Below are 27,915 nucleotides of genomic sequence, written 5' to 3' on the forward strand. Positions count from 1 at the left end.
TAAAACAGGCTTAAAGACGGAAATAGCCCTCGGTTGCGGTAGAAATTAACACTTCCTTTGGGAACTAGAGCCTGCTTATGCACGGACTAATTTTTATATGTTACGGGCGACCGGTGTACCATATAATATATATGGACCAGTCATGTGAAAATATTCTCTAAAACATAAAAATAAAATATTTCTACCCTAGAAAATACATGTGTTAGTGGAAATAAAAATCAATTTGGTACATGCGCAGTAACGTAATGAGTAAACATGTTAAGGACAAAGTCTTTGGTTGCAAAATACATGTGTTAGTGGATCAATAAAACCACATGGTAAATCCTACATCATAGTTTGGCAAACTCCATACATAATTGTGGTAGGGCATGAAACCAATTCAAAACAGCAATTGTCATCTTTTATTAAACCAATTTGTCATTAGAAATCTTGCTTGCATATGTCACTTACAAATGCTTCAAGATCGGCATGAGTCGAGCCACCCTTTCGAATTGCTTGCCGATAAATGTCCCTAAGCTCCCTCGCTTTGCTCCTCATTTCGTTACCCTCCTCACTTTCCAAATCCATAAACCTCCTCACAATCCCTGTAATTTCTTCTCTACCCACCAAACTTTCTTCTTCTCCCACCCCCTTCTTCTTCACCCTCCATCCAATCTTCCAATCCTCCACAATCATCTTGCTAGTGGGGACCTGGTCCCAATATATAGGAAAAGTCAGCATTGGAAGACCAGCAAAAACAGCTTCTGAGGTCGAATTCCAACCGCAGTGAGACCAAAACCCACCAATAGAAAATCATAGTAAATTTAGTTTTTGCCCATAAAAAAACTTTCACTTTTGGAAAAAGCCAAAGCTTTTTCAAAAAAGACAAAAAAACCTCTCAACTTTCAAACCAAAGACATGCAAATGTAAAGGATTCTTTTGGAAATCAAAAAATAAATAAGGGCAATTTTGTCCATTTTGGCTTCTTTTAAAAATTTTCTCTCTTCTTTGGTTTTTTCCAAAGTCTCCCTAGAATCATGACATAACACCCTCAATTGGTCACACCAGGGCACCACAATCCCCATCCCCCCACACCTCTCTTTCAACTCCGAAGCTGCTTCACGCGCCACCCAGAAGAATCGAACCCTACTCTCCCTCAACCCATCAGCAATTTCATCCATTTGGGCTTTGGGAGCTGAATGCAAGCTCCCTTGCGACACGTACAAAACTGACCCACTAGGCTGTTTGTCTAGCCAATCAAAATAGTGGGCCTCACTGGGCCTTGATTCGGTCTCCAATTTGAAATGGGGTATGGTGGGCCCAATGTGATAAACAGGGATCGATGTGTTCGCCCTCAGAGCGTCGATCACTTGGGCTTCAAGCTTGTACACCGAAGGCAACAAAAGCCATTGGGCTTTCGATAATAATGCAACGGATTCTAGTGCTCGATCCAATACATTAAGCCCTTTCCCGTAGAAACACGTGGAAAGGTCCGCCACACGTGTGGAAGGAAGTCCCGGGATGTAGTCCACATGCTCTTCTCCTCGTTCTATAAAGAAAACACACATGTTGGTATTTGTTTGTAGTGTCCAAGGGCGGAACTATACCTTTTTAGTAAATTTAGGTTTTAATTATAAAAAAAATTTTACTTTTGGAAAAAAGCTAAATTTTTTTAAAAAAAGACAGAAAAATCTATCAACTTTCAAACTAAAGACATAAATTCAAAAATAAATAAGTGATTTTAACTATTTGACTGATTCCCAATATATTTTTCAAGGGGGGAATTGAACCTAGGACAATGGTAAATGATCTTAACTATTTGAGCTACAAACTCCTTACAATTTTCAATTAAATTTAGCATAAAACAAATACATATTAAATGTAACCGGAAACCACACATTATCAAAATGAAAATATATTCAACAATAAAATTAAAAAAGTAACTATTTTAATGTGCATTTTTATTGTTGTCATACAACTAAATTCATAAAGAATTGGATTTTTTAAAACTCTGATAGGGCCTTCGTAGTGGTTCCGCCAGTGGTAGTGTCAATAACAGATTTCTGAAACAAATTTTGATTTTGATTCATATAGGTTTGGACGAAATTCCATTTTATTTTCTGTAATATCAGTTGTTATTATTTTGTAGAATGACTTAATTCTGTCAATATTTTTGAAGAAATTAGCACATGATACCTCTAAAAAGTCCAATACATTACTTAGTAAATTATAAGGATCATATTTCGAAACAATTATAATTTCTAGAATTAAAGTCAAACGAAGAGAAGTATATTAAGTTATTGAGTTCGTTGTGTACCTTCCAAATTAACGGGAAAATGACTGTGTTGGACGAGGAGATCGAAGAAATGGAAGACGGAGTAGACAGAAGCGGACATGGTCCATAGAGAAGCTACCGGAATATTCCTCACATTCCCGATCTCGACGGACCAGACCAAGTACGTGTCGGCGATCAAGGCGGTGACCGGCGGCTCCAGTCTGTCGAGGAGGTCTTCGACCGGGGTTTTGATTTTTCTCAAAACGGTCTCATAGAATCCAGGAGCTCACGTTGTCGGGCTTCGACTCCGAGCGGAGGAAGCCGAGCCACTCCTCCGTCACGATAACGGTAACGATGATGTCTGTGTTGTCGGCGGGCGGGTTTAACGAAGCGAGGGAGTTGCAGAGGCACATCATGGGGTTGATGTGGCCGCGGCCGGGGAACGGCAGCGCCACCACATGGCTTGTGGTGGTTGGTGAGGTGTTTGGGAGGCTCATTGGATTGGTTTGGGATTGGGGAGACGTCGGAAGGAGGTGGAGAGTCCAAAGCTCCAAGAGCATGAAGATAAAAAGAAGAGGTGCAAGAAAACGACAAAACAAGTTTCCGATTTCCCATCCTTGGTTGTATGCGTTTTGGATGGACCGAATTTAAAAAGTAGGCCGAGTCATGAAAAGTAGAAGCCCGCTTCTAAATTTACAAAATAATTTTTTTTTACTGCACGGTTAGTGACAGTGAAATTAGTATGGGCCCTACAAAACAAAATATTTAAAGAGCATACGGGAGAAGCATGGTCCACTGTGATTTGTCCCATTGTTTTCCTTTCCTTGACTAGGAGGACCACATAGAATTAGAAAGCCCAAAAGAAAAGGTAACTGGAAAAATATCTATTGACCATGACCGAAGTAATCGTATGGGACTGATTCAATTATTTTTTAATTTAAATCATAATCTTAAGAATTTTTATACCTAAGACTATACTAGAATATGTTAAATAAAATTGATCGCGTATAACATAAGGATAATTTCAGATGAAAAGAAAAAAACGAAAGAGAGAATGAATTCCATGGGCACATATATATTGTTTGATCAAAAGAAGCAAACATTGTAAGCAACAATATATTAGTTGTTTTTGTGTGTGTGTGTGTGTGGGAAATGAAATTCCATAAGATATGAAGCTCTACCTAACATATATAATAATGCACATATTTCTCAACATCAGTCACCTACAATGAAAAGCTTTAACGCTTTCAAAATTTGCTCTAGGGACCACAAATAGTATACACATATCTTGATGAATCATTGCAAGACTTCAAATTCGTATTAAATTAATTAAAGTGGAATATTTGATTGCAACAACTAGCACATGGATTAATGAATGATTGGCATCCATTCCACGAGATTAACAATAATCCATTTTCACAATTTGGTCTAATCACACTTAATCTTCACCTTGTATTTGAAGGTATTCTAAATTTAAATTTTATAGACGACAATTGTTGAACAAGAAACAAATAAATAAATAAATAATTTCACACCACTCTATTGAAAAATTTGAGGATATACTCATGTCACTTGACTTTTCTCCATGATCAATTTACCCTACAATGTTTATTGTAAATAGGACAATACTTCTATTTTTATCATGTAAGTAGGAGCTCGTACATTCATGTTAATAGTAGTATAATATGTGTGCATAAATTTTTTTTTTGTATTTTTGATAAATTATCTTTACATATATATCAAACTATGATTCACGAAAAAAATGAATATCTCCTTACAAAAAAACAAAAAGAAAAAGAAAAGGCAAGCAGTATCCTTATAAATACATCCTTACTAAATTAAAGTTGAGTTGAGCTTGGCGATGCTGCCGTCCAATTCCCATCACTATAATTACAAGACTATCAAGTATGGAAAAGGAGATAGGCATTTTCTACAAGATGGGCCTTACCACATATCATTTCAATTTTGGTGATAAGTAGGCCCCAGAAACAGAGAATGTTTTGGAGTTAACCAAAATTGGTCCTCCTAAAAAAATAGATATTTTCAATTACTTTTTAGTTAAATTAGAGATATTTTCATGCGACAAACCCAAACACATGCAAGCAAAAAGTCCATGGATATTGGAGTGAGATATTTGTTGAGATCTTTCGAGCTATCTTTTTAGTCATCGCGTCACGAATCACACCTCTTCACAAATCGACCCTGCAACACCAGAAAATAAGGTATTATCAAACAAACAATAATTTCAAAATATATCAATTTTGGCGCAGAGAGAGAGAGAGAGAGAGAGAGAGAGAGAGAGGTAGGGAGAAGACAAAAACCTTGAGTCTGGGTCTTTTATCTGCGTTGAGTTTGCGGACTTGGTACCTTATCTTCTTGGAGAAAAGTCTAGACTGGCGCTTCTCTCTGTACCTTAGAACGCTTGCCTCCCTTCTTGTTCTATCTTCTTCCATTATTGGCACTTCTCCCATCTAAGTAAAGGATAATTAGACACAACATTCTATACCTAAGAGGAGCCTCCTCATATATGCACATGACACTCCATTACAATTTGCATGCAGTTTTACTACTAAATCCAATTTGATAATGTCATCATGGACAAACATTAATACATAAAAATGTAAAATTTTCATGTTTGGAACAGTACTATAAAGTACACCATTTAAAAGTGTTTTTTTGTACCTCAAGCGTCATGTGCTCTTGTTCAGAGTATTTGAGAGTTATTCATATTTTCTTATAAAAGAAGTATGAGAATACAACATGAGTGCGAATAGTGTTTCTCTTTTGAAACGAGGATTAAACATAGCAGTAAAAATGCATGCTATGTATATTAATGACATCCTATTTCTTCAAAATTGGCACCAAATGAAATATACGAAACAAAGTATTTTTTTATAATAAAAAAAAGGTAAAGGAAGATATGAAATAAAGTTATTCAAGTACTAACATAATTGCCATTGCTAGCCATGGAAGAACGTGAACAATCATCTGCCCAAAGAGGACCACGATCAGACCAAGCATCCAACACCTCTTGATAATTCAAATTCAATTTCAAATGCACCCTCTTCTCATCATCCTCATCCCAAAACGCAACACTCTCACTTTTTAAAACCTTTCTTTCATAGTAGCTTTCATCTTCACAAAAGCACCTATCTTCTTCTCCTTTAGGAAACTCATCCCAATCCATAAAATCCCAATTAAGCTTGTGACCGCCGTACATGTTTTCGCTCGGTAATTTTCCATCTTCCTCTTCTTCAATGCCCAAAATGCGCTCCCAGTCATCCATGATATCAACCACATGATCATCTCCATTGGTGTCAAAAGCATCATCTAATTTGGTGGTGGTAGTAGTAGTAGTGGTAGTGTCAGAGAATTCTTCACCGGAATTATTGATGCTGTCCGGCACCTGTTGCTCTTCCTTCTTTGGGCTTCTTAATAAGAAAGAATGGTACCTCATCTTATCTTTGGTCTCTCTTGTTCTTTCTTTCTTTGTACACAATTTGAATATACAGATGATGATATGAGAAGGGAATGGAAGATGTAGTGGGAAATTTGTATGGTGTTTTTATCCTGCGTGGCACCTTATCTTCTAGCCATTGGCTGGTTCAAGGCCTCAGTATGAGTTGAAAGTCTACAGCTTGAAAAGGGTAAGAAGGGCCCTACAACCACCATCCATTTTCACTCAGTGGAAAGGGAAGTTGGGGACCAATTACATGACAGACTTTTTGAATTGCTGCATCGAGAAGAACCAAAAAAGAGTTGATAAGCAATAAATTAGATATTTTATCAATTTCAAAGGGTTTGATCTAATTTGTTTCTGTATGTGTTCCAGGAATGTGCTCAGTTATAGTAGTTTCAAGAAAAAGAGAGAACGTATTAAAGAAGCCCCGTGTAGTGTGCAGGTATATAATTGGAAAACGCCACCCAAAATGGTCGTTGGTATTCGACAGTTTGTGGGGCTTCCTTGGTTACCAAGATATTATCCCATGCGGCCCGTTGTGTGCAGAAGACCAGCAGTCTGCAGAACATGTAAGTTTTTTTAGAATATATTAGGGCATTTTATATACATTGGATCGTATGGTAATTAGTATTGAATTGGATTAGATATACTCTTTATATTATTAAAGCATGTTTAAGGAAGAAATGACTTTTTAAAAAAACAAGTTGAAGGTAGAAGATGGATTACTCATGAAGAAAACTTATCTCATCTAATTCCCACAAAATGATAGGATAGCAACACCTTATAACTAATCTCTCCTAATACCCCAACTTGGAAAGTCATTTATCTCTATATTCATTTCCTTCTTCAACATACCTTAGATTTAGATTTAGTGACTTATCCAATCCAATTCTAAACACCAAATGAGCCCATAGGAGTTGGTCAGAGATGTCAATGTTTGAGGCCCATATATGATATAACCCATCTTTCAAATATACAGACTCACTCACCTAAGGACCTAAAATTGAGGTCCTTATGTAAGCGGGATTGTTCATACATATATAGCTTTGCAATAATATTCTTTTTGATGTAATTGTTACTATATAGTTTGACATGAGAATAATTTCATTTAAGGCAATATTTCATTTGATAAGTCAATGTTCGATGAAGAAGAACTAACCATCCAGTCGATCTATAATTCTGAAGATTTTCTCTCCAATACATATGGTATGAAGTTTAACTCATATATTTGTTTATATCTCATATTGTATTGATCTTCCTGTTTATGGGCATTTAGACATATCCCTATACACAAAGCATTTTTGGAGCTTAAATAAAATGTGTTTAGCTGGCTTCCTCCTAGACTTTGAGTAGTGTAGTCAAAAGAATTATAATAGGATCCCAATTAATTTCATGTGTTTATATGTGATGTGACCACACGCATGCACCGCCCATATTTTCCAAAGCGTGTTGGCTTGACAGTTAATTGGGCGACCTCATCATGTGATGTGATGTGGTGTGTGAACACAAAAGCTTGTATTAAATTTTGTAGGGGGTTTCGCCAGCGACACATGCTTGCTGGGTTGAGTTGCCATGCACTTTCTAATCAGCCGAGATTTGGAACGCAAAACCACAAATTTATACGAGGATAAGTTGAGTTGTATCTCACTTATCAACGATAATATTGCTTAGTCAATACTCTACCAAGACTTTGAAAAATAGGAGCCATCAAATATTAATTCAAATTAGTTTGGGTACTTTAAACATATGTATTGATGTCCGAAGATGAATACAACTTAAAGGTGGGTCTGCTTTTGGTCGCGTGAGTCCTACGACAAGTACAAAATGGATCTGCTAAGAGACAGAGAGAGTGCAATGATAACATCTTAGGTATCGGTGTGATATTGGTCGAAGACTCTCTTATACTGAAGTTAGTTTAAGGATGAAGTGAGTAAGTAATTAGACAGAATAAGGGTATTAGTGCCAAGTTACTATTACTCAGTACATTGAGGCAAGAGTGCCTTATTTATAGAGGAAAGAGGTGAAGCACCTTGGGTTATTACTTCGATATGGGACTATTGACGTCGCTCAAAGGGCTGCCATTTGTCCCTAAATGGAAGTGGCACGACATGTGCTTTCATTGGGCTGGATCGACAAGTGAGACTGTCGAAGGCTAATCCCTGCCGATTTTGAACCCTGGTGGGTGGGTCTGGTCAGATATGGTATAAAAAATATGCTTGGCCTAGAATGTACACATACATATATATTTTGTCCACTACTATTCTAGGAATAAAGACCTCATTTGGTGGCTCGACCTGCATTGAGTTATAATTGAGTTCCAGTGACTTCTTAGAGTCATATTCTTTTAGATTGGACTTGTACGACGTAATACGTTGTCCAATTTAATACGTGCAATCTCAACATTTATAAATTCGCCAAATAACTATTTTAATTGAAATAATCTAGTTTAAATCTAGCCACCAAAATTTTTTCATATGAATATTGAGATATGACACTTAGATTCCAAGGAAATTCTCACATGTATATATAATTTATTTTTGTTTGCGAGTCCTTATTTAGATAGAATTTTAGTTCCTTACTTAATTAGGTTTTTTGTTACTTACCATTTTATTTAGTTCTATTGTAATTGAGATTTATTAATAAAACATTAGTCATCTTACAAAATGGGATTGTCGCAAAAAGAAAAAAACAAAAACAAAAACAAAATACTAGTCAAATAGGGCTACTGGGATAGATTTACAAGCTGACGTCTATGGTAAGAAAAAGAAGCCTTTTTAAACCCCTACTTTACTCCATCTCCCACATGCAGGGGTTGACCCAGAATTCCAGATATCATTCTCTTCTCTCTCTCTCTTTCACACGCACACACATACGTGCACATGGGAATCACACAGAAATAGGCTAAATAATTATGATCAAACAAAGATAAAGGAAATTGTATTGGAAAGATGGATTGACAGTACTTTGATTAATGATGATGATGATGATGATGATAGCTAATTAAGCAAATCAAGTCCAGAGAGACTCTCTTTTAAGAGGGTCTTGGATTACATTGCTAGAAGAAGCAAAGCTGCTGAAGTATTGATGTGGAATGTTATTGAAGTCACTGTTGGATAAAAGAAGGGACTTCTGATCATGATCATGATCTTGATGATGATGATTATGTTGATGATCTATCTGGTTGGGTAAGGCTACAGGCTCCTGCTGCATCTGGATGCAGAGTATCTCTGCCTGAGCCACAGCAAGCTGCATTTGTAGCTGAGAAACTTGGTTCTGCAGGAAAGATATTGCCCCTACGCAGCCATAAACCGGGTCTCTCACTCTTGCATTTGCTTCATAAACCAAACTGCTCACAGCATCTCCTCTTTGATGAATCGGAAGCTCCTGGTTATCAGAGAATAATAAGTCAACACACAAGTAGATGTATAATTATCTATTGAGAGGAACTTTATTCACACTCTGCACTTGTGCTTATGCACTCCTATGGATGAGTGCAAATAACACTGTCATTATATGGCGATGTTATTTGTAGTACTCTTTCACAGGAGTGCATGAAAGAAGTGTAGATAGCGTTTCTCTTAGAATTAATCAGACGTTTAGAGAGAGGGAAAAAAAGAAACCTGCAACATTTTGCTGACATTGCTAGCACCAAAGACCTTGTGAACAAGGGCAAACTTATGAGGGTCATCAGAAGGGAAGTAAGGGGCAAAGATGCAGTCCTTGGCGCAGCGGCGCCTCAACAACTTGCAAGAAGCACATGGAGAAGTTCCCCCCATTAATTTCACTCAAAAAAGAAAGTTTTTTTCTCTGAAGTTGTACGTAATTAAGCAAAGCTAGAAGTACTACTCGTAGAGAAAACCAAAAGCAAAAAGGAAGAGCTTGGTAGTGTTCAAGCCAGAGAGCTGAAATTGCATATTTATATTAGTTCAAGGTTGGCCGCCTAGGGTAAGAATGGTTCCCACATGCTTCATCATTAAAATAATATCAACACATTTAAACAACGGCAATCAAATGCATAGACTTGAAAACACTGGAATCTGGATATTCCCAACTAGACAAACTAGCAATTTCGTGTGTGAAAATTACAATTCTAGCAAACAATGCCATGGTTTTGAGATGTGATTGGCAAGGGCAATTAGGTCATTTTACTTGCATTTTATGCAGGGGAATAGATTCTTCTGCTAGTTGTCCACCGCCTTGGCGCGTGAAAGGTATGATTTATATTTATATATGTACATGTACATGCACATAGGTTGGCAAAAGCCATGCAGTTGTAATTATGTACTTCTCACGTTCTGGTTTGACTCTTCTTTTTCTAGCTTGTGCTGCACTGTGTATGGGTTTGAGCAAAAAACGAGTAAGAGAAGGGGAACAATGAAAATGTGATTAATTTTATGGAACACGAATATTAAATTGGAGATAATTTAAAAGCCATTGATTAGGGGAGAGAAAAAGGGTTAGTTAATTATTAGGGTTTTATAGTAAATACAACATGAAACCAATGTTAAACCCTAACCGGGACCAACACACCAAGAGAGATGGACTCAACGTGAATGTTTGTTGCCGGACATTCACATGGAAACATACATTTCTAACTTCTCTCTCTCTCTCTCTCTCTCTCTCTCTCTCTCTCTCTCACAGCCCCCAACACCTCCCTCAATATAGATTTCTATTTAGTTTATTATGTATATAACAATTATTGTGGGTTTTATTTTTCTTGTTTTCTTCATGCAGCTATACATGTCGACGATGTCGTCCTCAGTCTTGACCAAACTACAAATATTCTTTACATGCCGGGAAAAAAAAAACTACCATTTCTAGAACATGTCTTAGCTTTATTTAAGAATCTCAGTGACATTTAAATCAAACATCAATTTTGACACGCATTGTTACCTGGTTGTCACAACAGTGATGATAGTGTTCCTAGGACACAGTACTTATCTTCAATAAAGTTAAAGACACATGAAATTGTCTTTTTCCGTAGAAAAAATGTTTAGCATCCTCAAATTCTGCATAGTTTTGCTAGTGGTTTCATTTTTTTGGTCGAAGTTGCTAGTGGTTTCATAATTTGAATACAAATGACTTGTCACACATTTTACTCGTTTATCTTCTAACTTGTATATGTACATGAGCATGCGCAGCCAATTAAGGCCCACAAGAGACACCTGATCTTTAGATGAGTTTGTCTTATGTGTCGCCAATTGGCTTAATTGATTTTGAATTTACTCACTTTTCCCTTTTCTTTACTTGCTGCTATATGTGTGACATGTGTGTGTTTTGCTTTTTATATTCTTTTCTTTCTTTATTTTTCGAATATCTCTTATCTATAACAAGTGACTCCCATTTTTCTTATTTAAAATTGACCATTCTTGATAAAATTTCTGACTCTGTCACTGTATACGAGCATGAGACCAAATGGCAAGTATTGAAAATAACATGACTATACATACCAATAATAATGATAATAAACATGCTTTTCCTAGGGCACACGTTGTGTTATGATTAATCAACTAAAAACTAGTGAAATGATAAGAAAGGAAAAGGTCAGAAATATGCAGAGAACTTAAGTGCTTGAATTAAAAACTCCCATCTCCGCAAATAAGATTCAAAAGACAAGTTGTGTACTTTGATTTAGCATAGGGTCAGATATATGTAGAGAAGTGCATGGCTGCAAAACCATCCACTAACACGTCACAGCAGTGACCAGAGTACTAGACTTTGTTTGATTTGAAATCTTCATCATCATCACATGTATGCATGTATGCATTATATTACTAATATCAATAACCACATATATATATATATATATATGATAATATTACCCCTACCAAGAAATTAATGAGATCCGACATGAAGCAAAGGCTTAAGAATTTATTAAAAGGAAACCCATTTCGAGAGAGATTGAAACTAAAACAATAGCAATTGTGAAACCCTAAGACCAATTCTCACTCTATTGCATTTAATGCTCTCCACATGATTCCAAGCTTCTAATCTTTTGTTCCGAGGAAAACAGCTCTCCTCCCCTAGTTGTCATGGCAGCATATGTGTGTGTATATATATATATATATATATATATAAATTAAAAACCAAGTCTACGCTTTCAATTAGACTCTCATCTTATCTCTCATACATTATTTTAACATTAAAATGGGGGCCATATTGTTGAATTTCTTATCAGAAAACGCGTATTTTATATATTATATTATTTATATGTAAGTTTCAGTTTTCAGTTTGAAGTTTCAAACCCCTAAGCTCTAGGAAGAAGAAAAACTTCTACGCTCTAGACGGTGAGATCTATGTAAACTTTTTTGTTTTACTTGTATATTTTAAGCTAATGAATAAAGTAGAGGAAAAACAGACATCTTTCACCAACTTAGAGAAAAATAAAACATGCAACCTCCGATGCAAACATTGAATGCACTTGCTTGGTGATATGGAAGATTCGATTCTTGAGATATGCATGGTTTTCTAATCTTTCTAATATTCTAATTTCTATAAGATTGTGGATGATATTAGAAGAAGCCATCTTTGAAAATGGCAGCCTCGACAGTGGGGGAGTTCAAATGGCTACTACTGACCTCAAATTCAATTGCTTGAAAGAGTGGTGTTGGATTTCCAATGCGACCGTTTACCACTATGATCAACTCAATACAATGAAAATATTGGGGTGAAAATAAAGCCGCAGATACTGCTGGGGTGTTAGTTGAATTGGCACAGATTTTTTGGTGTGTTTCTAAGTAGTCTTGAGTTCAAGACCCTATAACACCCGTGTGTGCTTCTCTGAAGATCAAGCCCCCATAATAATCATGTGTGTGAATTTACTTTCTTTCCCTTCCAAACTTTGACAAATAAATAAATAAAGCGGTTAGTACAAGCTGGGCCACGCTGGCCGTTAGCTACTTATATGTTCATTTCAAGTTTCTAATTAGTACCCAAAAGACCATGGCCAAAATAACTATACAGATGCACAGAAAATATAGAAAATAAATAAACAAAGGGAAAAGGACAGATAAGTATGAGTACCTTTTGTCCTTTGGCCCTAAAATTGAGCCGGCTTGAGAATGCCATCTGGGTACCTGCGATCGGACCAGACTGATGCATAAAAACTCCAAGCTAGAGAAAACCAATGTGAATGTGATCTTGAAATGAGAAAAGAAAAATGTTTCCCCCATTTGGTTTGATATTCTTTAGCTTTAACTTTGGTCTTCATCTTCTTACTATGGACAAAAACTCCCCTTCAAGGGGTTCCCACTCTGTTCTTATCTCACACATCACGTGATCTGTAAGATAGGAATATTGGTCACGTGATGAGAGAGATAGGAACATGCAAGTTTTCCCCTTCATATTGGGTAAGTAAGAATTAGGAACCGAATTTGGTACTTGGCTACAGGCGGCATTGGACTAGCAAAGTTTGAAATGTATGAAAGTCTTGTTCCAGTCAAGTTCTACAAAGCTACAATATGGGCTCAACCAAGGGGATTTAACATCCACCTTAACTTGACCGTTTCAATATATATGTCGGAAAATGACAACCCAACACAACTGGCTTGGCTTTTCTTTGTTGCACACAAGCACATCTCATTATAGTCTTCATCTTACTATTGAACTTCAGGGTTCCCATCCAATATGCAATCAATAAAATTCCATAAGCACAAAGATGTTGGCAATGACCTCAAATTAAACTAGGCTTTGATCCATCAGTCATCCTGGACAAGCTTCGACTCTCATTCAATTTTCGTAGATTACGCTTTTTTATTCCGTTTCTGAACAAAATGCTAGCTACAGGTTTTGTGTCCTTGCAAACTGAAGAACAATCCATGCTCTTTTCTTTTTGTCTCTTTTTCAAGTAGTCTGCTGTCTGCGCCTGAACTGGTTATGAGCAAACATAATTTTCCATGATCAAACTATAGCAAACAAATCCCAAATGCCATTGATAAGTTTCTTAACACAAATCTCAGTTACCAAAGATGAGTCACAAAGTCATCTAGACAAATCACCAAGGAGGACTACATCATGTGGTCATTGAACTACGATATTGTCTTTTCCTACTGAGCTTCAAAGTTACTAGCATAATCTTAAAGCCTAAGCTCATGAGATATCTCAAGCTCTGGGCCTACAGAGTATAGCTAGACAGTCAGTTCACCCAAATTTATACTTCTTATTATACAGCAGATACAAGTCTATCACATATCTTTCAGAATTTTGTACTGATGTTCGTTTTTGTATGCTTTCTTTTTCCTTTTTTTGGACGATTTTTTGTATGCTTTCTGATTTAGATGTAGTATGGTTCCCACACAGGTCATAATAAATTGATGCCCTTCGATGTGACGCAGTAGCATGGGGAGTATTTTATATGGAAATTATGGATTCACATAAGATCAATGATTTGATTTTAAACAGGAGTAAGTACACTACTATAGTAGTTGAGGTGCAGCTGATACTGCCATATCATTACATTACTACTATATGATGAAAACGAGAGGTTTGTTTCTGCAGAATACAACCTATTACCTATTTATCGGGGATAATGGTCTGAAAAAAGTAGCCTCATATCACAAATAGGTTAAGCTGCAGTTTAACATGTTAAGGCACCCAATTTAGCATTATGACCTCAAATAACTAAGCAAGTAGGAAGCTTGGTAACCAACCACAGTAGATTGTGGATATTACTATTAACTCACTGTCTCAAATTGACTTCAACAGATACTCTGGCATATATGTTACAAACTTTGAATCTGGTTTAACATTAGTATTAAAGAAAATTAAAACAATTAATAATACATACCAGAGTGGGAAGAAGCAGATGCCATGGCACAATCCTTGAGTCTCTTTATCTGTTCAATAACTTGCACATTTTCAAATACTCCATCTGCTTTTGCATCTTCAGTAGATTTCTTCATAACGTAAACTTCATCTGTTTTTGGGTCTTCAGCACATTTCCTCTTAAAGCAAACCAATGCATTTTCACATGCCTACGAAGAAAAACAAGCTTATATCAGAACATACAAAACCACAAAGGCTTATGATGTCTAGCTAGACGACTTCATACCACAATAAGAAGATGGAGAAAATAAGTAGAAAAAACACAGAGTTAATTACATGTGAAATGAACAGTTACACAGATGCAATAGATTTGAATATCTGATCCATCTCCATCTAATAGAAAATAAGCTTTATATATAGCAGCGGACCTATGATTTGTTGTACCAGCACATTCTAGATATGAGTAGCAATCCACAGAAATCATAACAAATCTTAGATACTAAATCAAGCAATCTAGATGGACTTGTATTTCTCACTGTTATCTCGAACCCAATCGAGGAATTGATTACAGACTTGGCTACTAAATCAATCATGATGATCTCAAAATCAGAACACAACTTTCCACACAAAAAGCCCTCTTTTAACTGAAAAAGTTAAGAAATAAGAAAACTGATAATGATAGTGATGAAGATGATGATCGATCACACTCACCCTTCCTGCAACAGAATAGAAACCACTATCTTTTGACTGGTGAGCAAAGTTTAGCCATTCTGTATACGGAACTTGCAGCCATGGATTAGTCGCAGACTTGAGGTCCCGCAAAAGCAAAGCCTCATACCTCAAAGCCAAGCAACTCTGCAAACAAAAAACCGGTTCACAGACTACTTAACTACAATAAGCATTTACCTGGCGATCACAATTATTAGCTAATTAGGTCCATAAAAATCACCAATTTCAGCAAATCAACATTCAAAAAAGTTCAAATTAGAAGCAGTTGCGCCGGGAAATTAAGTTCTTGATAATCAACAAAAGAGATGACTTGCCTCAACATCACCTACAAGTGCGAAGGAGCGAACGAGAAATTCAAGAACCAGAAGCTTCTCCTCGGCACTTTTCTCGGAAATTTCTCGAAGAACGGAGAGAGATTCGGACCCCAGGAACTGCCTCAAGCCGGACCTGACCTCTATCGACGACTTCACGTCCTTGGAAACTAACGCTGATTCCAATACTCGCAGCGTCGCATCGTCGAACCTGCAAAATCTCAAGCCTTTCAACACCAGAGAGAGAGAGAGAGAGAGAGAGAGAGAGAGAGAGAGAGGAAGAAGATTGGAGAAGAAGAACAGACCTTTTGTTCAAGACAAGTGAGTGAAAGATCTCTGACATTTCGGCGGGAAAATGATTTTCTGAATTTCATTTTTGAGTTGAATTTATAGCTGACACGGGCCTCATTGGACCTATCTCATGAGCCCATTTAGGCCCAGCACTACCAAAAAGCAGCAAAAGTCTCTCTCTTCGTTTCTCTGTAACAGTCACAGAGTCGCCGTCCCGCCGATTAATCGTTAACGTCGAGAGATATGGCGGGACGAGACCTTCGGCAGCTGCACCGGCTTCCTGTACTGACCAACACAACGGCGCTGGAGGACCGTATCGGCCTCCAGCACCGTGAGATCCAGGCCCTCCTCGTAGACAATCAACGGCTGGCAGCCACCCACGTGGCGCTGAAGCAGGACCTGGCAGCGGCTCAGCACGACCTCCGCCGCCTGTCGGTGGTCGCCGGTCAAGCCAAAGCCGAGAGGGACGCCGAGGTGCGCGAGGTCTACGACAGGTCGTTGAAGCTGGACGCCGAGGTTCGCACCATCGACTCCATGGGCGCCGAGCTGGCTCGGACCCGAGCCGATATTCAGGAGCTCGGCTCCGTGCGCAAGGAGCTGGTAGCCGAGTTGCAATCGATTGAAGGAGAGGTTGCGAAAACTCGGTCCGAGTCGAAGCGAGTGGTAGACATTAAAGCCGATATTGAGACCTTCCAGCAGGAGATTAAGAAAGGAAGGTAATTTTGAATTTCTTTGAGGAGAATTTGTGTAGATTATGAATTATTTATTTAGTTATTTACCTGCTATTAGGGAACAACAAGTATTAATTACAGAAAGGAAGGTGATTTTGAATTCTTTGTTATTTGATTTTATGAAATTGTGCACATAAAAATTCAATCTTTTTTTGTGTGATGCATAGGGTTGCAATTGAGAATGAAACGAAAACCAGAGCTAAAAACCTTGAGCACCGGCGGGGAATGGAGAAAACCATGGCTGCCTTGGCTCATGAGATTGAAAAACTTCATGGGGAGTTGGCCAATGCAGAGAAGAGAGCAAGGGCAGCAGTAGCAGCTGCTGCAGCAGCAAACCCAGGTAATTTTATTCCTTCACCTTCATCTTGTTTCTTTCCATTGAGCTATGGTTGTGAATTCTGATGTAAACTTCCTATTTTAAACTCACTAACCCAAATACAATGTATGAGTTTTAGTGACTTTTCGGTTGTGTTTATGCAGGTCCAGGATATCCTGCAACCTATGGCGACCCTGAAATGGTATATGGAGGAAACGCGTACCCTGACCCCTATGGCATGCTGCATCAGGTATGTGTATGCCCTTGGCTTCTTGATGCTTTCCTCATATCACTCTCACTCTTGTGTTTGTTGCTACTCAGTAGATTAAAATCATTGGAAAAGATGTGCAAGAATTGTTAGACCTCCAAAATATGGAGTTAGTACAAATAATAACATGAAAGATTGGCATGAAAACTGTTCTATCTTGATCAGAAAGTATCTGACTTCAGCCGTCATTTCTTTCTTGAGACCAAATAGGTGCTAGATGGTTTAGAGTAATTCGAAATTCGAAGAATATTAGAAGGAAGTTGTGCTGTGTTGAACCCTGAAATCAGAAGATATTAACAAGGATTTTTTTATTTTTTTTCTTCTTTTCTTTTTATAACTTGAAGTGTTCACCCAGTTCTGTTCGCGGCAATCTGTTGCACTTCAGAGTTAGTGAACTGTAGCAAGATAACAGCAATTCTATGGCATTGTTAGACATTTTACTCCCAGACTTGACAACAATGGGACGAACATGGAATAGCGAAACATAAACATTTGTATTAGTATGGCAAGAAATGGAAGAAATATATGAATTGTGACGATCCTGTATACTTAAAATGTTCCATTATATGTACTTTTTGAATTAATTTAAATACGTTGTATCTACTCTTCCAAACAACCCTAGTCCTATTATCAAACTTCAAATTCGTTCTTTTAAACCTTTTTCGTTCAAATGATCCTTGAACATGCATATATGACCTCTGCATTTTCAGGCCCAGGGTGGTGCTGATGCTGCCACTCCATATGGTTCTGTACCAATGCCACATGCTTCTTATGGCATGCAACCAAGGCACGATATGGGATGAGAATTCTGGCAGGCGTTTAGATGACCAGAGATCAGACTCTGCTCTTCCGTTTGCCAATGATTATAGTTGTTCAGAAATGTAAATTATCTCGACTTCCCAAAAGGTTTTGGCAGCAATTACATGAGCAATAGCAAGATTTGATATGCAGTTGAATTAGTGGCGCTGCATTTCCCTTGCTTCCCTCTTGGGCTTTTTGGCTTTTTATTTTCAATCTACCTAGTTCCAACCCTCTTACATCAAATTTTTAGCTCCTTTTCTCTCGTGAAGTGACCAGTCATCACCATGGGGATATGACAAGGGAAGCAATTGGTAAGAACCAGAAAGAAAAGAAAAATGCTTAATCTGCAAACACAAATGGATGAAGGGACAAGGACACATAGGACGTGAGATATAACTTGTCTATGTATTATAATATTTATTGATATTAAAATCTAAAATTTTGTCATCAATTTCAATTGAACCACCCTTCATCACCTTGACACGGCCATCTAAAAAAATTTCGGTCAATACAAAGCCATCAATTTTAATACACACTGTTTTTCTCGAGTAATGCTACTCTTACACATTTGTATATCACATTCTTATACTATCTTATGTAACCACATTCTCATACCATCTTATGTAATAAATAATATTTACAACCACATTAATTAAAACTAATTTAACATTTTCTTTTTTTTAAAATAATTTATTGACACTTTTTAATTAATGTGGTTATATACCTCATCTGTCACAGAGAATGTGACATACAAATGTGATAAAGGTAACATTATTCTTTCTTTTTTTTCACCATCACACAATCAACTAAACACAAACAACTCTTCATGAATCACGATCTGGTCATTCTTTTGCACGCTCAGGCGCAATGGAATACAGGGGATTTATGTATCTGTTTTCATAATTTGAATAAATTTTCGGTGAACATAGGTAAATCTTCACACAAAGCAAAGAAACAACGAAAACGCATTCGACAAAATAAAGTTTTATACGAAATCGTAATTGTTTTGGATTTACAAAGCGCAATCAAACGCTCCTATACAATATCATATAAAACCTCCCGCCACAGACAAACTACTTGACTTCGTCCGACTGATCTAGCCAAGTCATTACAAGCCACCCTAGAACGAAATTGAAACAAAGAAGAAATTATCTTCATGTTGGCACAGAGGCTTCAAGCCTAGAATAAAATAACAGCAGCAGTTGCTCAACATAAGGAGTCTCAAAGAACTGCCGCCAAACCACCAAAGAAAGTAGGCCAGATGACAACACGCACTGATCAGCAACACAAGGGAGGAAATGACAAATGAAGGGCGAGCCTCCGCGCCACATGATCAAAATGTCAAATCAAAATAGCAGATCCTATTCAATGTGGACAGTTTTTCAAACATCGATATAGTGTTACTAATATCCTCCACTAGTATACTCCAATGACTTCAGTTCAATCACTAAATGCTTAGATAGCTGACAGAATTGCAAACTTATACCGAGTAACAAGCTAGCAATTTAAACCAGTCCTGTACCTGGACCTAAAGGTTAAGTGTATTACATTACACATCACCTAATATAACATGCCACCAATTTAATGATTGGTACATCCAAACATAAGTACATTACAATATAAAATCCAAGCCACATGAGAATAATGGGCAAGAACAGATTTTGGTTTATCTAGGCCCTCTAGAGAGGGCAAGTTAAGCAACCTCAGCCATTATTCATAAAGGTGTCAAATTTTCAGTCAGAAATGAATGTATACATCATAATCATGACCATGCATTTCACATGCTTCTATTTATGCTTGCATCTGAGCCATATATATTAAATGATCCGATGCAATCAAGAACCCAGTGATCCAAAGCTGGGCAAATCTCCAAAAAAGTGTTAATAATGGTTATGAAAGAGCAGCACTCACCTGAAAATATCAACCTACCTTAGCAGCAAGCAATTTGGAGATTATCCACTTGTCTCTAAAAAACATTCACACGACTAAATCAATCCCATGCCTATAATTAAAACCCTCCAGGTTGTAGGTAAAGTAATACAGGAGGACAGAGGCCTTGCTCAGGGTTAGTGAACAACCTACCTCTTAGTCTCCAGTTTAAAGAACCCTCCAACGGAATACAACAAAAACCATCAGACAACAATTCTCATTACATAAATTCTGCTTGATTGGGAAATTCTCTCAATAAGGACGTGCACGGTTTCCGCCATGTTGATGTCTATCAGGTCCACCATCTCTATAATTATCCCTGCGCCCACCGCCCCCATATCCACCTCTACCACCGCTGTTTGCACAGAAAAATAAATCAGTATGCCGCCTGAAAAAATAGATAAATTATTTGCACAAGAATCAAGTCAGAAAACCAGAAACTCCTTGGTGCAAAGAGACTTCTCCCCAGTTAAAATAAATCATCACACAAACTAGCATCGACAAAACCAAGAAAGAAAATCAACCAACTCTAAACCACATTCAAAAATCACAACATAACCCTCATTAACAGAACACTCCAATTGAATTAATCAATACCTTCGGTGGTTAGCCAGAAGAAAAAAGTACAAATTATAAAACAAACAAGCAAATATAAAGCATCTGGGATTCATATTCAGGCTTGCTGACTTTTGCCCACGATGTGAGAAGCCAACATAGCACAAGAACAACACAAATGGAACTCATTTCAATCACCAGTTAAATTATATAAACAGTCGTTAGATAGATACCCCTGGTCAAGCGGAGCCCTAGGTGCCGACCTCTCTGCCATCGCAACATTGATCTTATAGCCCCTTAACTCGTAATCTATAAGCACAATACCCAGTTAGAATACAATTATATTGACATCATCATGATTCATACCATGCAGATGAAAGAAAAATTGTTACCATTGTAAAATTCACCAGCTGAATGTGCAGCAGACGGATCTTCATATGCTAAACATGCATCGCCTTTGTTTTTTCCCGATTCATCTGTGTATATTTTGATATTGTATGGCCATTGGTCCTTATAGCCACGTTTTTGCTTGATTCTTCCCACCTAAAAACAATAACTCAGCATAAGCTAACCACATAAATGTATAACCAACTTCTGGGAACAGACAAGGGAATTTAACTTCGTACTACAACAGACAGTCCATAACTCATTATTTCACATGGATGCCCAAGAAAAAAAGGTTTCTAAACAAATTTACCATATATTACAAGGATTTTTTTTAAAAAAAAAAAAAATTGTATCTTCGAACTGTTGTAAATCAATGAAAGCACATCATGACATCCTTATCAAGATAAGATAAGATGAAAAGAGAACTGCTATTCTCAAGCTAGAAACTCAGAGGCAACATAATTTAGATTGAAATGACAGATACCACATACAAAAGAACCAATCTAAATTCAAACTTAAAAATACTCAGATTCACTATGTTCAGAAGTAGGTATGGATTTACTTGTCCAATGCCTCCAAAAAGCTGCTGCAGTTCGTCAACAGTAACATCTGGTGGCAAGTTTGATATGTAGATTCTAGCATTGTCACAAGTTTCATCACAATTCTGGTCGCATTGCTTCACCTTAGCTGGGGCTTCCGTAGCAGCACCACCATATCCACCTCGACCACCGGCACCATAACCACCATCATATTTAGCAGGAGGGCCACCTCGGCCACCACTCCTTGCATCACCCGGACCATCACCAGCATAACCACCCGCAGGACCACCATAGGATGGGGGATATGATGTAGGCCCACCAGTATAGCTTGTAGGAGGAGGAACTGCATCTGTTCCATAACTAGCATTGTAAGATGGTGGGTAATTGCCTCCAGCTGCACCATAGGACGGCGGCGCATGTGGAGGAACCTGACCGTACCCACCATCATCTCTTCCTTGGTTACTGCCATAAGAACCACCTCTACTACCACCTCCACCTCTACCATCAAAATTACCCCCTCTGCCTCCATCATAACTGCTACTTTTACCTCCTTCATAGTTACTACTTCGACCCCCATCATAATTACCACCTCTACCGCCACGGTTACCACCATAGCCCCCACCACTTCCTCCCCTATTATAACCGCCGCCGCCACTGCCGCCGCCACGATCACCACCGCCACCCGCAGGAGAGGGCGTTCCACACTTGTTACACTCAACTCTTCTTGCAAAGTTCAAATTCCCACAGCTATATACAACCATACCAATTTCAAAAACCACAGATACATATGCAATAAAGAAAACATATAGATAAAGAAATGTCAACTGAATTCTAAAGCTTTCAATGTTAGAAATCAACGACCCATCAAATTAAATACGCAAAAACAAAAACAAAAAAAAACAAAAAAAAAAAACCTATATAGATCAGATAGAGAGGAGAGGGAGAAAAAGAGGAAGGGTTTACCCTGGGTTAGGGCAAAGCCAATCACCATCTCTTCCGCTGCCACCGCGGCCACCTCTGCCACCACCACCACGGTCGGCACCTCGGCCACCGCGATCTCCTCCTTGATATCCTCCGCCTGCAATCAAAACTCAAAAGTTCAAATTAAAATCAAACCAAATTAAAAAAATTTAGAAAGACCGAACAAAGGAAAGAACTTTTCTGTATTTACCTCGACCACCACCGCCGCCATAACCTCCACCACCTCGTCCACCACGGCCTCCACCGCCGTAACCACCTCCATCGCCGCCCTTACCTCCATAACCACCACCACTACCTCCTCCATATCCTCCACCTCCACCACCACCTCCATAGCCTCCACCACCGCTTCCGTAGCCTCCAGAGCCACCATAGCCACCACTGCCGCTGGATCCATATGGCGGAGGGGCGCCATCGCCACCCTCTTGACCGTACATCCCAGCCATGATCTAGGTTTGAGAGAGAGACACAGAGATTAGGGTAAGACTCGGATTTTAAGATATTTCCACGCGAGGGCTTCTACTTCATTTATAGGTAAGTCCTGAAGAGATTTTTGTCTTGGCTGACTTTGACTCAAACTCATGTTAATTTAATTATCTCTAGCCCAAACCAATTAGCACTCTAGAGTCAGTCTGGAGTAGGTGCTTTGTTGGGCCCACCGGCCCATTATTATTCACCTACAACTTTTTTTGTGTTTTTCTTCTTGGTTGCTGAATCCAATACTTTTATTTTTATGTCATCACACTGTTAATTGGGAGAAATTATTGTATGCAATATGACCACGTTCTTTTTTCTTTTCTTTTCTTTTTTTTTTCTAACACAAGTGATATTTGGAGAGGGAGAATCGATATCGGATTCAGAAATAAATGCTCTAAACTATTTGAGTTATAAGCTCCTTGAAGATCATGTATTATAATATGGGTATAATACTCCCCACTTTTAAAGTATAATAGTAATAAATATTCACTTATATTATAACACGTGCACGAGTTATATCGTATGGCCACACTCGATTACCACACTATAATATCTCATCAATTTGGATTGCATATTCAGACAATAAATTCTTTAATCAATTATTCAAGTTAATAATGTAAAACACAAAATATGAGTGCATTTTGTTGGGAACTGTGGATCAAATACAATTGCCCTGCATCTAGGAATGGTCTACTTATTCCTAAATAAATAGGGATGATAACAATAAAAAGGTAAGAAGTGTGACACAAGGCTAAAGGTTGAACGCTAACCACCACCTCTCACCACAAGGCCACACACCACCCACTTATGTAAGTGACTGTCTATATAAGGTGTAGCTCTCCTTAACTTTGCATGGAAGCCTTTTGAGATCAAACTCGACACCTGAATGAGTCCATGGGCATGATGATAACACTTAGGACAACATCGATGCAATCCGGGATGAGCTAAAGGGAATGGCCCCAACATTGCTCTTATTTTTTACCTTACCAACCTGTGAAATACTCACACCTACTCCGTACACTGCAGATAACAAAAAACAATATAGAGCCTCAAAGTCATTTTGATTTCCAAACACCCTTCTTTTGCCATCTTACATTTCACAAAATAAGCATTTGATACAAATGATATTCTACTGTAATCTAATCACCAATACAGGGAGTGGGATTCGAACTCCGGTGCAGAGTGGGAAACACATCCGCTCTAGCCAACTTGGCTAAGCCCATGTCTGCTCACAGAATAAGCACTTCAACAAGTAATCAAACCTCTTACAAGCTACAACAACAAACACTGGCAACAATGGAACAGGAGACAGATCATACAGCAGTAAAAAATCTCCTCGGATATCTATTTTCTACAAAAATTTCCTTGGAATCTATTTTCTACGTAAATATGGTTAAGGATAACAAAATGGTTGTGACTAGTAAGGTCATCCACTGGGTAAGATAGGCCGGATAAAGGAAATCTGAAAGAGAAGTGCGAAGTTGAACAGAAAACCTGCAATTATCCACTGACGGATCAACGGTTGTGATTAAACCCAAGCCCCCAAAGTTACAGCTGTCTGCACTCTGATTATGCTGCTGATAGTAGCTATTAAACGCATACGATATATTTCCAGGCCAGCTGATATTGGAACAAGACCCACCAGGAGACAGTGCGGTGCAATCGGCAAGTGAACATGCCTCTAAAGAACTTGCAGTTGCATTGGATAAGTCCTTATTGTTGTTCACTACACACCACTTCGAAGGAAGGTACTCAACATTCTGTGCATCCACGAGGTTTTTCGAGCCTTGGATAAAGTCAAAATGGTACTTGGCTTGACCATCAAAAGTGAACACACCCCAATGTCTTTCAAAATTCCCAGTGCTTACGCTTCTTTGATCCTCATCTAAGAGGCTAAAAATGTATGTTTCAGATGGAGGATCCCGAGGTCTAAGTGGGGTCCCCGATTTGCTATGAAGGTGCTCCATCAGGCCTTTCATGAAGGTCTCTGCAGTTGATGAGGTTGCGTTTGCTGCTCCATCTGTAGGCCAACCAATCTGCGACACAACAATTTCCATTTTAGGAAATCCTACTGTTGACAATGCAGTAATCAAGATGTCGTAGCTCAAGTCAAAGCTGTTTTTGTATGTTCTCCGGCTGTCATTATGAGGTTTTGCATTGGCTTTAAATAGAGTAAAGTCCAGGGAAATGTTTTTGTTCTGGTGGAGACTTAAGAACGGAGAAATGGTCGCAAAGAATGGTGAACTGTGCTTGCTGAGAAACGTGAGGAGTTCAATCATGGTTCTGTTGAGGTCAGCCCGAAAATGTCCTTTCGAAGGATGGCCAGACTCTGACAGGAAGGAATCAAAACTGCAAGGAACAACTACTTTCACCTTGCTCTCCAATTTTGCTCGGGCCAAAGCTATATGGATATTCATTGCTGCTCCAATGACAAAGGGGTGAAATTGCTCACCATAACTCTGAAGAAATGGCTCATCTCCAACAGCAACATACCTGAAAAATAGTCTAGTTAGCAACCAGAATATACTTAACAAAAACGACAATATTGTGAATGAGCAAATTCCATTTGACTCCAATTAGATTAAAAGAACTAATGTTTAGTAGTTGCTTTAAGAGCCTAAACAGTAATGACCCATGAAATCCCTGCTAACAAAAATTTATTTGTCACTTTGTCCTTGAATTGCTGACTAAACCTGAAAGGGAGAAAGAGAGCATCTGCCATATCCTGCAAAGCTTTCTTCTTCTGTAAACAAAAAAGACTCACTTTAGAGTGTTTCCAGTCCTAATGCAATTAAGCCCAGTTCCTGCTTAATTTTTTCTTGTAAATAGCTTTCCCGTAAGATCACAGGCAACAGGCTCCTCTCTAAAGTTTATTACACGTAGGAAAGTTTCATCTTGCTCTAGGCATAGCTCATGTCCTAAAAAGTGTATTGCTTTATTGGTTTACTTGCCAAAAAATCAAGCACGGATCAAATTCGAAGAGTTCGACTCCTGTAGCCATCAGCGGATTTCCACTGCTAGCATTCAGACACAAATACCAACACCTAGTATTTTCATGCTTCCACCATGAAAAACACACAAATTATCTTCAAATTCCCTACATAAATTAAATTATATTCTTCTTTATTCTTAAGGAACCCCCCACCAGAATTAGTTCACTTGACACCAAAGATAAACCATGACACAATGTTTACGCAAGTACTCTCAAAAACATCAAGACGAATATTTCGTCATGGCCTCCGCCTGTTTAAGGTTGTTTTCATAGAAAAGAAAGCAAACTGAGCTCAATAGCGCAGAAGTCCCAGCTCAAAGAGCAACGAAAGTTTGATTGACAAATACGATTTTTTCACCTCTTATGTTCTCAGAAATTGCAGCACAAAGCAAATAAAAGCTTCAAAAAGATATATTCTTTCTAATGTTTAACACACAAATAAATGTACTTGAGCAACTGGGCATTAATAATAATCAATTACGGTCATAGAAAACACACTATCCATGGCCCAAGATCAAAAAATGCAGCATCTAATTCAAAAACCCATCAGAAAGAGGCAAAGAACTTACTCAATTTTAACGCCACTGCCGCCATTGGAGACGTAGCGAGTGACATTGTCATGAACCCAACTCTCAGCAGCCTTCTTAGAAGAGTTCAAGGTTCTAAGCGAGGCATTAGGAATGCCCACAGTGACACCAAGATTGGACCCAGAAAGCGCTTCTAGGACACCTGGGTCGGCGTCGAGTAGTTTGACCTTGGTCACATTGTTGGACTTCAACAGCTCCACCACCTTGGTCGGCGGTAATGGGTGCGAGGCCGTCGTGCCCCAGTTCACGCCTACGGCTCCGCCGCCATAGGCCATCGTCGCCAGAAGGAAGACGACGACAGTGCAGAGATTTGGAGGCATTTCTGGGTTTTGCTTTTACTTGTTAAAGGCTGAAGCTTGATGCTGAAAAATTAATAAAGACACGCGAATTTGGTTGGGGTTTTGGCAGCTAGTGTTGTTTGTTTGTTTGATGGAGAATAATTTGGAGCCAGCCAGACATGTTCGAAAGGTAGAAGAAAGGCCCATTGGCCAGATCCGTGCGTCGAATGCGTCCATATGGAGGGAAAGAATTGGTGGTCCATTTTTAAGACCCATTCGAACAAGGGATGGGACTTTTTATTCTTTTTGTTTTGACTTTTGAGTGTGCAAAATGCTGATTTAGAGATCATTTTTACGTTCAAATATTGTCGTGTCATTGTTGATCTTGAATTTTATAAAGAAAATACGTTATTTCCACTATTTAAAATGCTATTTTCGGAGTATTTATTTTTCGGAAAATTTCGAATTGGGATATCTTTCAGCAAAGCAAAGAGAATACCACTATATAATAGCTAGTTCATGTCCAAGTAATAGTTATACTTCATATATTGTGAGTCTTAATTTTTCAAATAAAGGGAAATATCCTTATTTAAAATAAAATAATTATAAAATAAAGGGAAATAAGAGTCTACATCCAATTAAAATTCTTAATAGATAATGATAAACTCCGTCAACAAAAAAAATAGATAATAATTTAAAAAAAAACTATTGACAAACGTTGATAAGTATTACAATCTGTTAAAAAGAAATATCTTTCTGATAAACCTTTAATATCTTTTTAAAATTCTAATATGTTTAAAAAATTGAAGTTTGAAGAAAATAAACAAAATATTAATCTCACAAATTTTTATAAAAAGCAAATTCTAAATTCTAAATATAAGCATCCAAGAAGAAGTGCAAGTTAAAAGTTTTGAAGGCAACAAGGGCTAGCCAAGTATAAAATGACTCTGACTTGCAGATCAATAATCTCAAGTTCGAACTCTAATAGCATTTTTATAATGTGTGTGAGAAACTCTCTCCCCGTTGTAATTTAGACTTTCTATTGTGTTCAAAAATAAATTTTGAAAATGTTAGATAACATTTGAGGTTTAAAAAGAAATATTTAACGGTTTTCTTAGAACGAAAAGGTGATATGACTATTTGAATTGAAGATTTTATTGATTAAGGATTAAAAAGAAGCAAAACAAAGAGGGAAATATCCCAACAAATCAGGAGATATAGATACAAAAATCACGGGCCAAACCGTTAGAAGAAACGCTTGCACTGCCG

The 27,915-nt window shown here is 38.0% G+C and overlaps 5 protein-coding genes and 1 pseudogene across 12 annotated transcripts; 1 reads left to right on the plus strand and 5 right to left on the minus strand.

The window, feature by feature from the left end:
• Window positions 1-285: 285 nt before the first annotated feature.
• Window positions 286-2,812, minus strand: LOC117632229 (annotated as a pseudogene).
• A 1,300-nt stretch (window positions 2,813-4,112) lies between these two features.
• On the minus strand, window positions 4,113-5,759 carry LOC117632228 (zinc finger protein CONSTANS-LIKE 7). The gene is made up of 3 exons (XM_034365667.1): window positions 5,202-5,759; window positions 4,576-4,725; window positions 4,113-4,456 (listed from the first exon to the last, which is right to left on the minus strand). Exons 1-3 carry the CDS (start codon window positions 5,709-5,711, stop codon window positions 4,427-4,429), a joined length of 690 nt encoding a protein of 229 aa, XP_034221558.1. The 5' UTR covers window positions 5,712-5,759; the 3' UTR covers window positions 4,113-4,426.
• Window positions 5,760-8,654: 2,895 nt separating this feature from the next.
• On the minus strand, window positions 8,655-15,950 carry LOC117632225 (protein DOUBLE-STRAND BREAK FORMATION-like). 5 transcript variants are annotated; one of them, XM_034365661.1, is made up of 7 exons: window positions 15,823-15,950; window positions 15,521-15,728; window positions 15,189-15,332; window positions 14,500-14,686; window positions 12,738-12,790; window positions 9,335-9,457; window positions 8,655-9,098 (listed from the first exon to the last, which is right to left on the minus strand). In XM_034365661.1, exons 1-7 carry the CDS (start codon window positions 15,858-15,860, stop codon window positions 8,724-8,726), a joined length of 1,128 nt encoding a protein of 375 aa, XP_034221552.1. In that variant the 5' UTR covers window positions 15,861-15,950; the 3' UTR covers window positions 8,655-8,723. The 5 variants fall into 5 exon arrangements, 3 of the variants coding, with proteins under 3 accessions (XP_034221552.1, XP_034221553.1, XP_034221554.1); XR_004586441.1 differs by lacking the exon at window positions 9,335-9,457 and adding an exon at window positions 13,386-13,583 and having other exon boundaries at window positions 9,079-9,098; XR_004586440.1 differs by lacking the exon at window positions 8,655-9,098 and adding an exon at window positions 13,386-13,583 and having other exon boundaries at window positions 9,395-9,457.
• LOC117632227 (protein FLC EXPRESSOR) lies at window positions 15,930-18,160 on the plus strand. 2 transcript variants are annotated; one of them, XM_034365664.1, is made up of 4 exons: window positions 15,930-16,524; window positions 16,707-16,879; window positions 17,020-17,105; window positions 17,834-18,160. In XM_034365664.1, exons 1-4 carry the CDS (start codon window positions 16,052-16,054, stop codon window positions 17,924-17,926), a joined length of 825 nt encoding a protein of 274 aa, XP_034221555.1. In that variant the 5' UTR covers window positions 15,930-16,051; the 3' UTR covers window positions 17,927-18,160. The 2 variants fall into 2 exon arrangements, with proteins under 2 accessions (XP_034221555.1, XP_034221557.1); XM_034365666.1 differs by lacking the exon at window positions 17,834-18,160 and adding an exon at window positions 17,468-17,779 and having other exon boundaries at window positions 16,035-16,524.
• Window positions 18,161-18,892: 732 nt separating this feature from the next.
• LOC117632224 (transcription initiation factor TFIID subunit 15b) lies at window positions 18,893-22,823 on the minus strand. Of its 3 annotated transcripts, XR_004586439.1 has the most exons (7): window positions 22,506-22,823; window positions 22,298-22,412; window positions 21,358-22,081; window positions 20,801-20,951; window positions 20,642-20,717; window positions 20,007-20,241; window positions 18,893-19,890 (listed from the first exon to the last, which is right to left on the minus strand). XR_004586439.1 is itself a non-coding variant. In XM_034365660.1 (6 exons), the coding sequence occupies exons 1-6, from the start codon at window positions 22,756-22,758 to the stop codon at window positions 20,106-20,108; spliced, it is 1,422 nt and encodes a 473-aa protein (XP_034221551.1). In that variant the 5' UTR covers window positions 22,759-22,823; the 3' UTR covers window positions 18,893-20,105. The 3 variants fall into 3 exon arrangements, 2 of the variants coding, with proteins under 2 accessions (XP_034221551.1, XP_034221550.1); XM_034365660.1 differs by having other exon boundaries at window positions 18,893-20,208; XM_034365659.1 differs by having other exon boundaries at window positions 18,893-20,241.
• Window positions 22,824-23,831: 1,008 nt separating this feature from the next.
• On the minus strand, window positions 23,832-26,885 carry LOC117631436 (glucan endo-1,3-beta-glucosidase 9). Its single transcript, XM_034364580.1, has 2 exons — window positions 26,351-26,885; window positions 23,832-25,282 (listed from the first exon to the last, which is right to left on the minus strand). The coding sequence occupies exons 1-2, from the start codon at window positions 26,686-26,688 to the stop codon at window positions 24,169-24,171; spliced, it is 1,452 nt and encodes a 483-aa protein (XP_034220471.1). The 5' UTR covers window positions 26,689-26,885; the 3' UTR covers window positions 23,832-24,168.
• Between the last annotated feature and the right edge of the window lie 1,030 nt (window positions 26,886-27,915).

This window comes from Prunus dulcis, chromosome 6, assembly GCF_902201215.1.
Source record: "Prunus dulcis chromosome 6, ALMONDv2, whole genome shotgun sequence".
Lineage (NCBI taxonomy): Eukaryota > Viridiplantae > Streptophyta > Magnoliopsida > Rosales > Rosaceae > Prunus > Prunus dulcis.

Coding starts and splice junctions, on each gene's coding strand:
- LOC117632228 (XM_034365667.1), bottom strand. CDS start 5,711: ATGAGGTACCATTCTTTCTTATTAAGAAGCCCAAAGAAGGAAGAGCAA. Junction 4,726..5,201: donor TGGCTAGCAATGGCAATTAT/GTTAGTACTTGA, acceptor TCCTTTACTTAG/ATGGGAGAAGTGCCAATAAT. Junction 4,457..4,575: donor ATAAAAGACCCAGACTCAAG/GTTTTTGTCTTC, acceptor CTGGTGTTGCAG/GGTCGATTTGTGAAGAGGTG.
- LOC117632225 (XM_034365661.1), bottom strand. CDS start 15,860: ATGTCAGAGATCTTTCACTCACTTGTCTTGAACAAAAG. Junction 15,729..15,822: donor TCACTTGTCTTGAACAAAAG/GTCTGTTCTTCT, acceptor GAGATTTTGCAG/GTTCGACGATGCGACGCTGC. Junction 9,458..12,737: donor TTAGGGCCAAAGGACAAAAG/GTACTCATACTT, acceptor GCTTCTTGCAAG/TTGTTGAGGCGCCGCTGCGC.
- LOC117632227 (XM_034365664.1), top strand. CDS start 16,052: ATGGCGGGACGAGACCTTCGGCAGCTGCACCGGCTTCCTGTACTGACC. Junction 16,525..16,706: donor CAGGAGATTAAGAAAGGAAG/GTAATTTTGAAT, acceptor TGTGATGCATAG/GGTTGCAATTGAGAATGAAA. Junction 17,106..17,833: donor CCTATGGCATGCTGCATCAG/GTATGTGTATGC, acceptor CTGCATTTTCAG/GCCCAGGGTGGTGCTGATGC.
- LOC117632224 (XM_034365659.1), bottom strand. CDS start 22,758: ATGGCTGGGATGTACGGTCAAGAGGGTGGCGATGGCGCCCCTCCGCCA. Junction 22,082..22,297: donor TGGCTTTGCCCTAACCCAGG/GTAAACCCTTCC, acceptor GGTTGTATATAG/CTGTGGGAATTTGAACTTTG. Junction 20,952..21,357: donor TTTTTGGAGGCATTGGACAA/GTAAATCCATAC, acceptor TATTGTTTTTAG/GTGGGAAGAATCAAGCAAAA.
- LOC117631436 (XM_034364580.1), bottom strand. CDS start 26,688: ATGCCTCCAAATCTCTGCACTGTCGTCGTCTTCCTTCTGGCGACGATG. Junction 25,283..26,350: donor GGCAGTGGCGTTAAAATTGA/GTAAGTTCTTTG, acceptor ACTATTTTTCAG/GTATGTTGCTGTTGGAGATG.